The sequence below is a fragment of the Lithobates pipiens genome, unplaced genomic scaffold (assembly GCF_037356315.1).
Source record: "Lithobates pipiens isolate NorthernLeopardFrog02 unplaced genomic scaffold, aLitPip1_a1.2 Scaffold_1, whole genome shotgun sequence".
Classification (NCBI taxonomy): domain Eukaryota; kingdom Metazoa; phylum Chordata; class Amphibia; order Anura; family Ranidae; genus Lithobates; species Lithobates pipiens.
In genome coordinates this window covers 231,143,651-231,160,014 of record NW_027507685.1, presented here as the reverse complement: position 1 = coordinate 231,160,014, position 16,364 = coordinate 231,143,651, and the positions used below count along the sequence as shown (strand labels likewise).

General features: G+C 42.7%; 1 protein-coding gene across 5 annotated transcripts in view; it reads left to right on the top strand.

Moving 5' to 3' along the window:
- The window catches only part of LOC143984339 (major histocompatibility complex class I-related protein 1-like), a 32,531-nt gene extending 22,882 nt beyond the window's left edge, over positions 1-9,649 (top strand). For all 5 annotated transcript variants that reach the window (XM_077484581.1, XM_077484591.1, XM_077484584.1 and 2 more), the window contains 2 exons: positions 5,396-5,515; positions 7,826-9,649. In XM_077484581.1, the coding sequence (XP_077340707.1) occupies positions 5,396-5,515; positions 7,826-7,878 (173 nt within the window). In that variant the 3' untranslated portion in view covers positions 7,879-9,649. The remainder of the gene's footprint in view (positions 1-5,395; positions 5,516-7,825) is intronic.
- The last annotated feature ends 6,715 nt before the right edge of the window (positions 9,650-16,364 follow it).

Below are 16,364 nucleotides of genomic sequence, written 5' to 3'. Positions count from 1 at the left end.
GGGGCTTTTTTAACGCACTGCATCTTCAATACACATGTGTGTTTGGGGCCTTACTCTCCAACAGCTACACAGACAGAAATAAAACCTTTTCTTTAGTAAATTAGATACATACTAAGCCTGCATTCATTTTTTATTCCCATGTCTCTACTTTCTACTGCAGATTGTCCTTTACCTCCTGTCTGGTTAAGCTGTTGTCAGTAGGACAGGAAGTGAGAGTGAGTTGGTCACCCTTTGCAGCTATAACAGCTTCAACTCTTCTGGGAACAGTTGCTATTGACAGCTGGTTTTCCATTCTTTTTTATTTCATTTTTTTATTTTTATTTGGGGGGCAGCAAAACCACCCACATTGGTTGCTCACTCATTAGTCCACCAGCCCCACACTTACCCCATCTAGGTCATGGGCAGTGCTTCCTCTTCATCGGCAGCCAATGCAATCACTTCTCCTCTCTGGCCAATGGGGCCTCAGGACCCGCTTCCTGATTGCCTGGGAGGAGAATCAGGAAGACAATAGCGAATATGAATTTGCTATTGACACACAACTGGGTGGGCTCAGGGTGCAGTGCTCCAATTAGAGCCTCGGGTTTTAATCACGTGCTTCTAAAAAAAAAAAAAAAAAAATTATATTATATATATATATATATATATATATATATATATATATATATATATATATATATATATATATATATATATATATATATATATATATATATATATATATATATATATATATATATTGGAATTCCATGCATACGCATATAGATTAGGAGCCGGGTGCATGGATTAGGGGAGCTAAATTGATACTATGTGATTAAAGTTTTGGACCCAATTTTGGAGATCCTGGTGTGCTGGTGATACTTCCTTCACTGGATTAGGTAATCGGCACCCTGAAGGGACGGCCCACCACCACTAAAAGAAAGCTCTATTTGTGGGAACAAAAGGGACGTCAATTTTGTTTGGGTACACAGTCGCATTACCGCACAATTGTCAGCTAAAGTGACGCAGTGCCGTATCGCAAATAATGGCCTGGTCATTAAGGGGGGAAATGATCCGGGCAAGAAGTGGTTAACCACTTGCCGACCGCTGTCAGCAAATATACGTCGGTAGAATGGCATGGCTGGGCAAAGTAACGTAGCCGTATGCTACTTTGAATTTCCCGCCGTGTGTGCACCTGCCGCAAGCTCTGTGAACGTGCCCGCAGGACCCGTGGACTCGATCGCCCCTGGGATACCCACAATCGTGTCACGGAGCTGAAGAACGGGGAGATGCCGATGTAAACAGCAACTCCCCGTTTTGCCTAATGACAGGACACTGATCGTCTGCTCCCTGTCATCGGGAGCAGCGATCAGTGTTGTGTCACTGCTAGCCCATCCCCCAGACAGTTAGAAACACTCCCCCAGGACACACTTAACCCCGCCCCCTAGTGGTTAACCCCTTCACTGCCAGTGAAATTTTTACAGTAATCAATGCAATGTTATAGCATTGATCGCTGTATTAATGATAATGGTCCCATAAATGTGTCAAAATTGTCCAATGTGTCCGCATGTCGTAGTTACAATAAAAATCGCTGATCGCCGCCATTACTAGTAAAAAAAAAAAAAAGATTAATAAAAATGCCATAAAACTATCCCCTATTTTGTAGACGCTATAAGTTTTGCGCAAATCAATCAATAAACGCTTATTGCAATTTTTTTCAATCGTGGATCTGCTTCGCACCTTTCCCTTGGAGAAACAGGAACTTGATTATGGTCCTATGCTCTTCCACATTGAATTTTTCTGGAGCTGCCATGTTCACTTTGGATTTGAAAAAGAAAGATAAGTTGAAATCGTAGGTAGTTGATTGTTTCACCGTTGAATATAGACAAATTGGCCAGTACACCCTGCAATTTATAGCTTCCTAGCTAAATATTTTCTGGGTAAGGCTCAATACTTATCAGCACCCTATCGTACCTTCATGCATTCTATACAGTAGCGGTGATGGAAGGACTGGGGGAGTGCAGATATTGTATTGTTGGAGGACGGTGCACTAAAGGCTAACAATGTGATACTCTGGACATACAAGACACTTTTATAGCTGAAGTTTAATCTGCTTGTATTTTGCCTTCCCTGACTGTTCGTTGCCAAAAACCCATGTAGCTACCACATCTAAGGACTGGTAGGCTGCAAACTATTACATTTTTATTTTTAGGTTTAGATATGCTTCAACCTTTTGCTACTGCTTGTGTAACTATTACATTGATGGGAGTAGTGCAAACAGGATCCCAGATAACTACAGTTTGTCTATATTTTTCTCAGCTGCCTGCTATGCAGTAGAATTTTACAGCTGCCCGATCACTTCTACATGTTGGGGAATGTGCTGTCTATAACTTATTCATCCCTGTATACCAGCAGGTAGAGCTTCCTGTAATGACATATTCAGGACACTAGAGGGCAGGCTATGTCTTGGTATTCTAGGCATGGTGACCATACAATAGTGCAATGTTTCTCAACTCCAGTCCTCAAGGTTCCACAACAGGTCATGTTTTCAGGCTCTTCATTATTTTGAACAGGTAATTTGATCAGTTTCACTGCCTTAGTGATTACCACAGCCGTTTCATCTGAGGGAAATCCTTAAAGCATGACCTGTTGGGGCGCCTTGAGGACTGGAGTTGAGAAACACTGCATTAGTGTTCTAAGCAGTTTTATTTTTCAGTAAAACAAGCTGCTGACTTCATAACCCATTGAAGTCACACAGACTCCAACTATTGTGATCTATGCAGTACAGATTATAAGAGTAAAATTCTATTTAAAACATGGGGACTGTCAGGGCCGGACTTTCCATAGGGCTTGATGGGTCTCAAGCCCATGGGCCCCGTCCAATAGGGGGTCCCACGAGCCCTGCCTGTTAATCATTTACACTAGGCGCCCGCGCTATAGCAGGTTACAGCGCGGACAGCAATTGCTGGGAGAGAGTCCCTGGATGTCCTCTTGTTTAATTCCTCGATCGGGGAAGTTCTGTGTCGGCAGTGTCCCCTGGGCACAGCCAATCACAGATCATGCTAAATGTCCAATCACAGCGGCCATTTAGCACTAATCTGAGTATCCAATGAGAGATGATCTCATGAGATCATCTCTTATCGCCAGCTCTCCCCCTCACAGAGACAGCCTGCGACGTGCAGCTCGTGAGTAAAAAAAAAAATGTGGAAAATAAAGTGCTGTCACTAGTGCCATGATGATAATCTGTCCCCAGTGCCATCTATCCCCAGTGCCATGTATAAGTGCCACCTGTCATCAGTGCCACTGCCACATATAAGTGTCATCTGTCATCAGTGTCACGTGTCATCAGTGCCACCTGTCCCCAGTGCCACGTATAAGTGCCATCTGTCATCAGTGTCACGTGTCATCAGTGTCACCTGCCTCCAGTGCCACGTATAAGTGCCATCTGTCATCAGTGCCACTGCCATGTATAAGTGCCATCTGTCATCAGTGCCATTACCATGTATTCGTGCCACCTGTCCCCAGTGCCACCTGTCCCTAGTGCGACTTGTCCCTAGTGCCACCTGTCCCCAGTGCCACGTATAAGTGCCATCTGTCATCAGTGCCACTGCCACATATAAGTGCCATCTGTCATCAGTGCCACCTGTCCCCAGTACCATCTGTCCCCAGTGCCACGTATAAGTGCCATCTGTCATCAGTGCAACTGCCACGTATAAGTGCCATCTGTCATCAGTGCCACCTGTCATCAGTGCCACGTATATGTGCCATCTGTCCCCAGTGCCACCTGTCCCCAGTGCCACGTATAAGTACCATCTGTCTTCAGTGCCATCTGTCTTCAGTGTCACCTGTCTTCAGTGCCACCTGTCCCTAGTGCCACGTATAAGTGCCATCTGTCATCAGTATCAGTATTTATTGGAAAAAAGCTTTTCAAGCTTCAATCAGTAATAGATTATTACTTTTTTTAGCATTTAACACTGTCTACGGTACCAGTCACCTTTTAAAAGTAGCTTGGCACTTCAAATAACGATTGGATCGATTATATTGTTACGGGACCAGATGGTGACAAATTAATATAGAAGGTAGGGCCCAAAAGTGACTCAAGCCCAGGGGCCCCCAGCACCCTAAGTCCTGCCCTGGGGACTGTATAACAAGTGATATATATCGTGTGCATTCTCGCATGCAATGTGGATAGGAAGCTGCATTTTGCAAACTGGGTTAAGTTTGCAAAACAGATGTACATAGAAGCAGTACATTGATGATATTCTTTCTCAGTCACTCTGCTCTCTGCTACTACCAGCATGCTACTTGTCATCATATTAACTCATTGGTTTATTGTGTTGTTTTTTTCTCTCCCCGTTCAACCGCTTACCGACCTGCTCACGCAGATATACTGCGGCAGAATGGCACGGCTGGGCGAAACCGCATATGGGTACGGCTTCCCCTTTAAATTCCGCCAGAGGGCGGGGGCATGCACGAGAGCTGGCACGGGGATTTGTATGTGTATACACACAAATCCCTGTTCTGTCAGGGGAGAGGAGACATATAATTTGTTCCTACTAAGTAGGAACAATGATATGTCTCCTCCCCCAGTCAGTCATATCTCCCCATACAGTTAGAACACATCTAGGGAACACACATGTAACCCCTTGATCGCCCCCTGGTGTGTACCCCTTCCCTACCAATGACATTTACACAGTAACCAGTGCATATTTATAGCTCTGATCGCTGTATAAATGGATGCAAGAGGCTAATATCAAGTCAAATGTAGATATTAGTGGTTACAGAGTTGCCTGAAATCCAGCTTTAAGAAATATATGCTAACTAGTATATTATAACTAATGATTATTTAAGCATATGATACATTGGTTTAATTTTTTCGCTCATTATAACCTGTTAGGACCCATTCACACTTACGCAACTGTGCATGACAAGTCGCAGCCCATCTTTTGCAATGCAACCCGTTCAGATCAGTGTGGCTTAAAGTCGCAACGATTTTAAAAAGCTGCCTGCACCACTTTGGTTTGACTTTTGATTAGACTTTGGTCCACAGAATGTAAAGTCAGGTCAAAGACGCATCACAAGTTGCATCGAAGTGGTGCTCCAAAGTTGCACTGGAAATCATCCAACTTAGGAGTTGCACTAATGTGAATGGAGCCTTACTGCAACTCATATATCCATTTTAGGAATGCATAAAACAGAATGAAAACATACTTCTGGTCCAAAAGCAGTTGATGCCAGTGTGTACATCCACTATCAAATGCCAAGCTGTGGCAGTTGAAGACTGTATGAAAGCATGAATGGAGATGGATCCTTTCATAAACTGCCAGTTGTGATGGCGAATGTAGCTTCTCATCAACTACCATTGAAAAATAAAATTCAGCAAACCTATTCATTGTCTTTTCTTATTTTCCCTGAACAGAATCAAAAACGGGCAAACAGTCCTCTTGGCTCACCGCACTGTATATTGTCATCTCTATTATCGGTTTGATTTCTTTGGCGATTTGTGGTTTTGTTTTCAATAAAAAGAAATTCCTTTCAAGTAAGTATGGATTCTGGGGCTAGAAAGACTTACACAGGGGTAACGTGTATTTTGGGGGTGATTTGTATGTTTTAAATGGAAATTATAATGGTTTGGGTGACTTTATTTTTAGTTGTATTTTTTTTTAATTAGTTGTATAAAATCCTGCAAACAAACAGTTATTAACCACTTGCCTACTGGGCACTTTTACCCCCTTCCTGCCCAGGCCAATTTTCAGCTTTCAATACTGTCACACTTTGAATGATCATTGCGTGGATATGCAACACTGTAGCCATATGACATTTTTATCATTTTTTTCACACAATTAGAGCTTTCTTTTTGTAGTATTTAAAGTGGTTGTAAACCCTTACAAACCACTTTGACCTACAGGTAAGCCTAGATTAAGGCTTACCTGTAGGTCCAAGAAATATCTCCTAAACCTATACGGTTTAGGAGATATTTACAAAAAGACAGCCACCGCTGTCTACGGCGCAGGCACACTGAGCAGGCCGCAGATCACGGTGATATGCCACTCGTGTCGACTCCCATGCTCATGCACGGGAGTGACGTCTTCGCGGCTCCATTGAATCACAGCGCCGGAGCCGCGAGACCCGGAAGTCACTCCGGGATACATAGCAGCGGTGAAGATGAAGAAGGAGGACCGCTTTGGGGGCTTCGTCCTCAGGTAAGTTATTCATAATGAGCTAGTATGCTATGCATACTAGCTCATTATGCCTTTGCCTTGCAGGTTCCATTTAAAAAAAATATATAAAGTGCCTTTACTTCCTCTTTATTCACCACTGGGGTTTTTAATTATTGCTAAGCAAACAAAAAAAGACCAAAAATATTGAAAAAATATTATTATTTTTTTGATAGTTTATTATAACATTTTGCAAACAGGTCGTTTTTCTCCTTCACAGAGGTATGCTGATGAGGCTGCACTGATAGGCAACACTGATAGTCACTGATAGGGTGGCACTAATAGGCAGCACTGATGGTCACTGATAAGGCGGCACTGATAGGCAGCACTGATAGATGGCACTGAAGGGCACTGAGAGGCAGCACTGATGGGCACTGAGAGGCAGCACTGATGGGCACTAAGAGGTGGTACTGATAGACAGCACCGATGGGCACGCACTGATAATTGGCATTGATGGGCACTGATAGGTGGCATTGATGGGCACTGATAGGTGGCACTGATGGGCACTGATAAGTGACACTGCTGATGAGCCACTGATGGGCACTGATAGGTGGCACCAGTGGGCACTGATTAGCAGCACTGATTGGCAATGTTGGGGCTTCTAAACCTTTATCCATGCTTTTAAAATGTATTTTATGTCAGGTCACCTTGAGGTGAGGTGACAGATGCACACCGTAGGGATCAGGAGTGCACTGCAAGGTTGTGGACCCTACGGCTGACTGCTGCGGACGGGAGACAGATCCCACCAAGGTTAGAGCATAAGATTCCCTGGGGCGTAGAGTCTAAGAGCCAGCAGGTGTTCACCAGAGCCTCGAGTGGTGAGGATGGACTTGGCTGCAACTGGCTCCAGGTCGCGACCCCCAGCTCGCACCCACAGTAGGCAACTAGAGGATAGGGATGGTGAGGGACAACGCCAAGGTCGGGGCCACAAGCAGACAGGAATAGTCAGGGACACACCAAAAAGGTCAGGATCACAGGCAAACAGGGATAGTCAAAGACACGCCAAAGTCGGTAACGGAACAACAGAAGAGCACACGGCAGGTAACAGGAAGCTAAACACACAAAGGAATACACAATGGTTGATCAGCACTGCTGGCTTGCAGTGCACAGGTTAATATAAGGTTCCCTGATAGGGCCTGGGGTGGAGCCATGCTTAGAGGAGAGGTTATAAAAACCACCAGGTGGAAGTGGCTGGCCTCTTATTCTGAACACATGAGGGGAGGTAAGCAAACAGGAAGATCACTGCATAACCATTACATTTTAGTTACAAATGTGAGTTTGATAAGTACTCTAGACATAATTGGTAAGGTTGAATAAAGACACTACTCCATCCAGTACAACCTGTGTAAAAACCTGTAGTGTGACTTGCTTGCAACTTTTCTGCGACTTTGATCCGACTTCACAGAAGGTCACAGAAGTTACATCAGCATTAGAAGAAGCAATTCCAAGAAGCAAATTAATAAACAAAACAAATTTTTAATGAAAACAAAATTAAATTTAATGAAAACCAAACTAAAGGAATTCCATAACAAAACAACTTTAGGAACATAACTAATCTATCCGAAACTAAACAAAATGACATTTTCCATTCTCCACGTGTCTAATGACCTTATTTCTGCTTTTCTTCATAGGACGTGGACAGCCTCTAAAAACAGAAGAGGGGATGGAGGAAAGCTATAGTTGACTAGCCCCGCTGCAATTCTTTTTCTTTAATATATACATGTCATCTTTTTTACCTATTTATATCACTTTTATGTTGTTTTTTATATTTAATCTTGTACGCAAAAATTCATTCCTCTTCAAAGTACCAAAACAAAAAAGAAAGCTGCTATTGGGTATAAAGTACTGGCACCTAGAGGTGCGCATGTCTGCAGCAGACTGCAAGTTCTCATTGCTACGCCTGAATGCCCAACTCTCCTGATAGGGAAAATTCCGACACTTCCAGATAGTGCTGAAGATTGTGGAAGTTTCCTCCTATGGGGTCAGGGAAAGCTTCAGTACAACTAGGAAGAGGCGGAGCTTTGGTCATCAGAAGTGTCAGGTATTCAGGCATGATGGTGAAGAACTGCAGACTGCTGCAAACATGTGCGCCTCTAGGTGTCTGCACTTTACACCTGCAGCAGTGTAAAAAAACAAAACAAAAGAAAAAAAGAAAAAACACAACTGCCTTAAAGTGGAACTTTACCCAACAGCAAGATGATAAAAAATAATGTCCTTTAACAAGGACTATACATTCCACATTAATAATTATGCTGCCACAATGAGTGTGTGTTGTAAATTTCCTCCAGCATTGTCCCTGTTTCTTCTTGCTGGAAGCGGCAATTTGCTGAAGCAAACAGCCATTCAGCTGGCTTCTGTGGAAGGGGCATGACCGAAAAAGATCTGCCTATCGGCACCCGATCAGCGCTCTTTAACCAATAGCTGAGAGCGCAGACCGGTGTGTTATGGTGTGCAGGGGAGAGGGGCGATGTCCCCCTGTCAGAACACAATAATGCCGATGATCAGACATTCCGACAACAAAACCATGGGATTTTTTACCAATGGATGTTGGCTCAAACTTGTCTTGCATACACACGGTCACACAAATGTTGTCGGAAATTTTCAACGTCAAGAACGTGGTGACGTACAAGACGTGCGACGAGCCGAGAAAAATTAAGTTCAATAGTCAGTGCAGCTCTTCTGCTTGATTCCGAGCATGCGTGGAATTTTGAGCGTCAGACTTAAGTACACAGGATCGGAATTTCGGACAACAAGTTTTGTTGTCGGAAAATTTGAGAACCAGCTCTCAAACATTTGTTGTCGGAAATTCCAACAGCAAATTGGATGGAGCATACACACAGTCGGATTCGACAAGCTCACATCAAAAATTTGTTGTCAGAATTCCGACTATGTGTACGCGGCATTACTCAGCAGGGGAGCTCGCTGTACTAACATCATATTGTTAGTACACCCGCTCCTCCTGAGCTATTTCATTTTTTATTTTTTCCGTTCAACCCACTGGCTAGAGTTAAAAAAAAAAACTACTAGTGTGTATACGGCTTTACTCTGATTATGTGGAAGAAATTGACTATTGCTGAATATGAAGTATGAGGCCCGTGGATGCCCCAAAAAATGTATGAAGATATGGTTTGATGGGAGGATTCCTTCTTCTTATTGTTTAAGTGGACACTCCGTTAGCTACCTTTATAGCATTATATCACACCCCAGTGTGCTTTTATTTATCTATTTATTTATTGTTTTCTATCTTCTGTGGTTCTTTTTCTTTTATTTTTGGATATTTAAACTTGTATGCTGGACTTGGGTTAAATAATGATACCTGGCTTAGTTTTACAATCTATTTAAAAATTATCTACAGTGGTCAATGTTGAGGCTGTACGTTTACCTGTGGCGCCTTGTTATATGTTCTCTATGGAATTTGATACTTTGTTGTCTGGCAATAAAAATTATTAAAAAAAAAAGAAATTCCCATTATCCTTCATTCTCAGAAAAGGAAACAGGTGCATCCTGGGAGCTCAGGTGAGGTGAGGGAGGCCACCAGCTGTCATCTTTGCAGCACATGTGGACTAAACTTACATCTACAGGCAGCATTGCTGGTGAGCATGGGCTTAGTGCCATCTGCAGCCTGATTATTTCACTGTCTGTTTTTTTTAGATATTTCATACATTGATTGGATTGGATGAACGTCTTACCTGTTTTCCCTAATAGTTTCAGCCCGCCCTTTTTTGTTAACCACTTGCTGGCCGCGCTATAGCAGTTTTACTGCTACAGGGTGGCAGCTGTGTGCCTAATCGCATATACATATATACATGATCCGGTGTTCTGACAAAATGTCAAATGCAGCAGAATATCGAACCGCATCCCTTCCTGTGACATAGAATCATCTGTTTCAGACAAGCGCACACTGCTGAAGTCAGTACAGTGCATGTCAAATTCCTGGACTGACGGCCATCTTGCTACACCCCGCACTCAGCTGTAAGGCTGCTGTAGCGGACATCTTTTTACACCCACCCAAGTCTTGCATTTCAGACTTATTTTTAACAGTACACTCTGCTTATATAGTGCAAAATAGTACTTACAAGTCCCTGACACTATTTACATGTTGAATTTTTTTTTTAAAAGCAGCGGTGTTCTTTTAGATTAACAAACCTGTCAGATCTGCACGATTGCTGCTGCTTTTAAAATTCAACATCAAAACAGTGTCAGGGGCTTGTAAATACTGTTTAGCACTATATAAGCATTGTTTAGTGTTAAAAATAAGTCTGAAATGCAAGATGTGAGTGGGTGTAAAAAGATGTCCACTAGCTCCTTCTGACTGCAGGCTTAGTACGGCCGAGTTTGGGGTGTAGCAAGATGGCCATCAGTCGAGGAATTATACATGCAGTATCCTGCAATGCCCTCGCTCCCACTGTGATCACACACAGTGGGAGCTCAGCAGCGGGTCATTGATCCTGTGTTCCTGCAGAGCAAGGACACATATCTATGCCTTCCCTTAGTAAAAATACCTCCCCCACAGTAAGCAAGCACTGGCTAGGAACATATTTGACCCTTTGATCACCCCTGATGTTAATCCCTTCCCAGTCAGTGTCATTATTACAGTGACAGTGCATTTTTTTAAGCACTGGTCACTGTATTTGTGTCACTGGTCCCCAAAAAGTGTCACTTAGTGTCCAAATTGTCCACCACAATATTGCCTCCATTACCAGTAAATAAATAAAAATCTCTCATAGCTTGCATACACTATAACTTTTGTGCAAACCAATCAATTTACGCTTATTGAGATTCGTTTACCAAAAATTTGTAGCAGAATAAATATGGGCCTAAATTGATGAAGACATTTCTTTTTCTTTTTTTATTGGATATGTTTTGTAGCAGAAAGTAAAAACTATTGTTATTTTTTTTTAATTATTATTATTTAAGGTATTTATTTAGTGCTGTCAATCTACGCAGTGCTTTACATATACATTGTACATTCACACCGGTCCCTACCCTCAAGCAGATTATTTTGTTTATAGTGCAAAAAAATTGAAATGCAGAGGTGATCAAATACCACCAAAAGAAAGCTCTGTTTGTGAAAAAAAAAGGACGTCAATTTTATTTGGGTACAGCGTTGCACGACCGCACAATTGTCAGTTAAAGTAACGCAGTGCCGTTTTGCAAAAAGTGAGGGGTAAATCTTCTGGAAGTCAAGTAGTTAATAAACCTTCAACATTTTACTCAGTCTGGTTTATTGCAGAATAGAAGGGTTTGGTTGCATGTTGATTTACATGCGGGGAAATGTGTAGTGAGGACAGAACGATAAGGATGACAAAATATGTATAAAATGTGCGCAAAATGATACAAATGTTTTTTCTTAAAAAGTTCTGTCTACTTAAAGTGGAGGGCCACCCTAAAAAAAAAAAAAGCATTAATATTCTTAAAATAAAAAAATGAAAAAAAATATTTTTTAGCTTACCAGAAACCCCTGTTGCTAGGCAATCTTCCTAATCTGCCTCTTCCTACTCCGCGGTGATCTTCGGTCTTGTCTTCTGGGTAATGGGGCGCGCTGTATTCTGAGAACTGTGTGTTCTCTAAAACAGCGCGTCCCATTCACAAAGCGCTGTGCATGCGCAGTAGGAAACGGGCAGTGAAGCCGCAAGACTCCACTGCCTGTTTCTCTGAGTGAGGATGGTGGCGCCGGGAGCCGAGGGATGGGTCGGCCTTGGGCGGCCAACATTGCGGGCGCCCTGGAAAGGTAAGTGTCCTTACAAAAAGTCAGCAACTACCTTTTTTTTTTAGCTGCTGACTTTAAAAAAAAAAAAATGTCCCTTTGACCCCTTTAAAAGTGATACCCTAATTATACTGTAAATAGAGCCTGGTAGGCACAGTTGGACTATAACTAAAATACATTGATTATTGCAGTTGTGTACTGAAAATCAGAAAAGTATATTTTTTACATTGTAGCTAGTGTAAATATCTAAATTTGACTTTGTACCAGCATCCTAGGTGTAGCATGTGAGGTAGTGGGGAGGTTTATGGGATAATCAGGTGAACTACCTTTACATAAACTGACAAAGAACATGCAGACAGAAGGAGAGAGCAGAGAGATGAGCCCATCAGTCTCTTGTGACTCCTTCACTTTCCAGCCAGGAGGATGGGGGATGGGTAGGTGACGTTTCTGTATTCCTTAAAGCAGCTTTAAAATCAAAACCTCAAATGTAATATATTGGAGCTTACCAATCATTAGATGTTGGTGGCTGCATTAGTTTTCTTGTTTTTTAGGCTTTTCACCTGGTGATCTGGCCATTAACACACCTCCTGTATTAGAGCACCCCCACTCTGGATGAAAGAGCAACATCATATTGTTAGTACAGCCGCTCCTCCTGAGCTATTTAATTTTTTTTCGTTCAGCCCCCCGGCTAGAGTGAAAAAAAAAAACTACTAGTGTGTACCTCGGCTTTACTCTGGTTATGTGGAAGAAATTGGCTATTATTGCTCTTCCACCCTATAGAACGCCTTTGGAAAGCAGCTTTTTTTAGTCTTGCAGAGGGGTGTATTAAATGCACCTGCAGATTTAGATATAAATTTTAAGAACCAAAAATTGAAGCCAAACACCAAGTTAAAGGGATTGTAAAATCTTATTTTTTTTTGCATTAAAAATAAAAAACATGTTACACTTACCCAGATCATCCTCTTCTCGGGTCCCTCGCTCCTGCTGAGTGCCCCCACAGCAAGTAACTTGCTATGGGGGCACCTGAGCTGAGTCACAGGTCCCTGTGTCCATTCAGACAAGGAGTTGTGGTCTGGCCCCACCCCCTTTCTCTCCTGATTGGCTGACTGATTTTGATTGACAGCAGCGGGAGCCAATGGCGCCATGCTGCTGTCTCCGCCAATGAGGAAACAAGACATTCGTGCAACATTGCTAGATAAAGATGGGGCTCAGGAAAGGATTAAGGGGGCTGCTGCACACAGAAGGCTTTTTATCTTAATGTCTAGAATGCATTAAGATAAAAAAAACTCCTGCCTTTACAACCCCTTTAAACAAGCAGTTACAAGAACATTTTTTTTTCCTTTTAATTAAGTAAATAAAAGCTGATCATTGAAAGCACTCCTGACAGTGTTAAATGGTTTGTCTCAATACTTCAGAGACACTTGCAGGAGAGCTTGTTCTGTTGAAAAACAACAGTCTTACTTGTGAGATCAACAGGTAAAAATACAAGAAAGAAAGACAAATAAAAACAAAAAAGAAAATAAATACAGCCATCACATCTACCAACTGGTAGGCTGCAATATAATAAATATTTGATTTTGGTGTCATCTGCCTGGATGTACTTTCTAGCAGAGTTGCAGGAATTACAAAAGTGACTTCACACAATTAGGCTGGATTCACACCTATGCAGTTTTAGTGCTTTTTGCATTTTGCAGATTTGCACTACAGTCCATTTACAATGGTTTCCTATTGAAGACTTTCTTATTGCAAATATGCAAAAAGCATTAAAAATGCATGGGTGTGAATCCAGCCTTACAAATGAGTTGGCTTCTGTGCATTTAGAGGCTTGCCTAGAATTCAGCTTATGCTGGTAAAACATACTTATAACATGCATGAAAACACATACCTTTATTGGGAAAAAATATTTTCTACTTTCAGGAGCTGTTTTAGGCTCGGTTTACACTGCTACAACCTCAAAGTTATGTGACTTCCAGTGCGATTTTGCATTGCAACTTGATGTGACTCCAGTGTGACTTTCATGCAACTTTGATCTTTTGCAACTTTGGCTTAATCACTTAACTTTCAGCTCTATCACACTTTGAATGACAATTGCGTGGTCATGCAACACTGTACCCATATGACATTTTAAAAACATTTTTTGAGACAGATAGAGCCTTTTTTGGTGGTATTTAATCACCACTGGGTTTTTTATTTTTTGCAAAACAATCTTCATGCTTCATGCTGCGTACACACGACTGGAGTTTGCGACAGCAAAGGTCTGACGGAACAAATCCGTCGGACAATTAGATCGTGTGTGGGCTCCATCGGACTTTTGCTGTCCAAAAATCTGACGGATTTTAGAAATGGAACATGTTTCAATTTTTTCCGCCAGAACCCAGTTCCTATGGAGAAATCTGCTCGTGTGTATGCTAGTCCGACACACAAAAACCGACACTATTGCAGCTATGGCTACTGGCTATGAACTTCCTTATTCTAGTCCGGTCGTACGTCATCACGTTCAAATTCATTGGACTTTGGTGTGATTGTGTGTGGCCAAGTCCGTTCATTCGGAAAGTCCATTGAAACTCTGCCGAAAGTCCGTTGGGAAGACCGTCGGACCTAGTCTGTTGAAAATTCCGGTCATATGACGACCAATCAGAACAATGGAGAGGGAACAGAAGGTGTTAAGAACCCTTTGAAGTCAAAGCAAAGATATGACTACCTTTAATTAAGATGGCGCCTTTTGCTGCAGGATGCATCAAGTCACACCAGAAGTCACAGAAGTGGGAACCAGGGATTAGTAGTTTTATGTGTATAACAATAGATACAGCCAAACTGCTGGTTGTAAGCTGAACAGTGGAGCCTTGAGTGGAGTGTGAAAAAGTATTGCTTTTTGACTGCTGGTGACTGCTGGGTTGCATTTTTCGGTTCTTTCGGGGCTTTTTCCTTGTAGCTTTTTAATACCCTTTTCTGACACTTTTTAAATAGTTCTTTTTTTTTTTTTCTTTCTTTACTTCCTGAAGCCTACTCATTAAGGAGTGGTTAATTGGGCACAGGTGCTTGAGGTCTATATAACTTTGTGTAGAACTCATTGTGAGCCTGCTCATCTTGAGTCTGTGGGAACTCTGTCTAAGTGGAACTGGTCAAAGTGGTGAGTTAAAAACCAGAGTTTATAACAGGGGTCATAGTAGCTGTGTAGTGTGAGTACCTGAGTGTTGTCTGAGTAGTGTGTGTGTATCGTTAGTACTTGTGTATTGTGGGTGCACGCTGGTCTGTGAGTACCTGTGTACTGTCTTGTTGAGTATTAGTGTTAGGAAACTAGTTATTAGGTAATTTGGACTGGGTATAATCTCTAATCCTCATTAAATTAATAGGTACAATGACTGGCGGGTGTGGAGAGGTGACTTGGTGTACATCTTGTGGCATGTATGCGTTCCTTGATCATCTGATTGAGGGCTAATACTGCTGTGCAAAATGTAAACACATTGTTTCCCTGGAAGCCCAGGTTCTGAATCTGGGGAAGCAACTGTCAGCACTGAGAGGACCCTCCACCCTAAATGAGAGCCAGGAATGTACACGGCAGGTCCCGGCGGGGGCCAGCACAGAGGTGGGTGGAGACAAAGAGGCGCTGGCACTAGCAGAGAGTAGATGGGTGACAGTCAGGAAGGGTAGAGGGGCAAGTGCCAGGGAGGCCGATCCAGGGTTGGAGCATCCCAATAAGTACGCTCCATTGAGTGACATTGGTGACCCCAGTCAGGGACCAGCACTACTGGAGCTGAGGGATTCTCCTAGCTGCCAGGGGAAGAACTCCTCCAGTGAGAGTGGGGGGGAGCGAAGGGAAAGGAAAGGAAAGACAAGACAGATTCTGGTGGTAGGGGACTCAATTCTTAGGAGGACAGAGAGGCCAATCTGTAACAACAACCTGAAGTGCCGAACTGTATGTTGTCTGCCGGGCGCTCGGGTTCGGCACATCACGGATCTGGTGGACAGATTACTGGAAGGGGCTGGGGAAGACCCAGCTGTTATGGTGCACGTTGGCACCAATGACAAAGTCAGAGGCAGATGGAGTGTCCTAAAGAATGATTTTAGGGACTTGGGAGCTAAATTGAGGAAAAGGACCTCCAAGGTAGTATTCTCAGGAATACTACCGGTACATCGGGCCACACCAGAAAGGAAGCGTCAGATTAGGGAAGTAAACAAGTGGCTCAAGAGCTGGTGTAGTAAGGAGGGGTTTGTGTTCCTTGAGGACTGGGATGGCTTCTCAGTCGATAACCGGTACTATAGAAGGGATGGACTGCACCTAAATGAGGAGGGTGCAGATCAGCTGGGATTAAAGATCGCCAAAAAGTTTTTAAACTAGGCAATAGGGGGGAGAGTCCAGAGATAGAGATAGTCAGTCAGTGTGGAGCATATGCCAGAGGGTAATATTAGGGGCATTAGTGGTAGGGTAACCAAAGCACATAAACCCAAGGTAAATATATTAG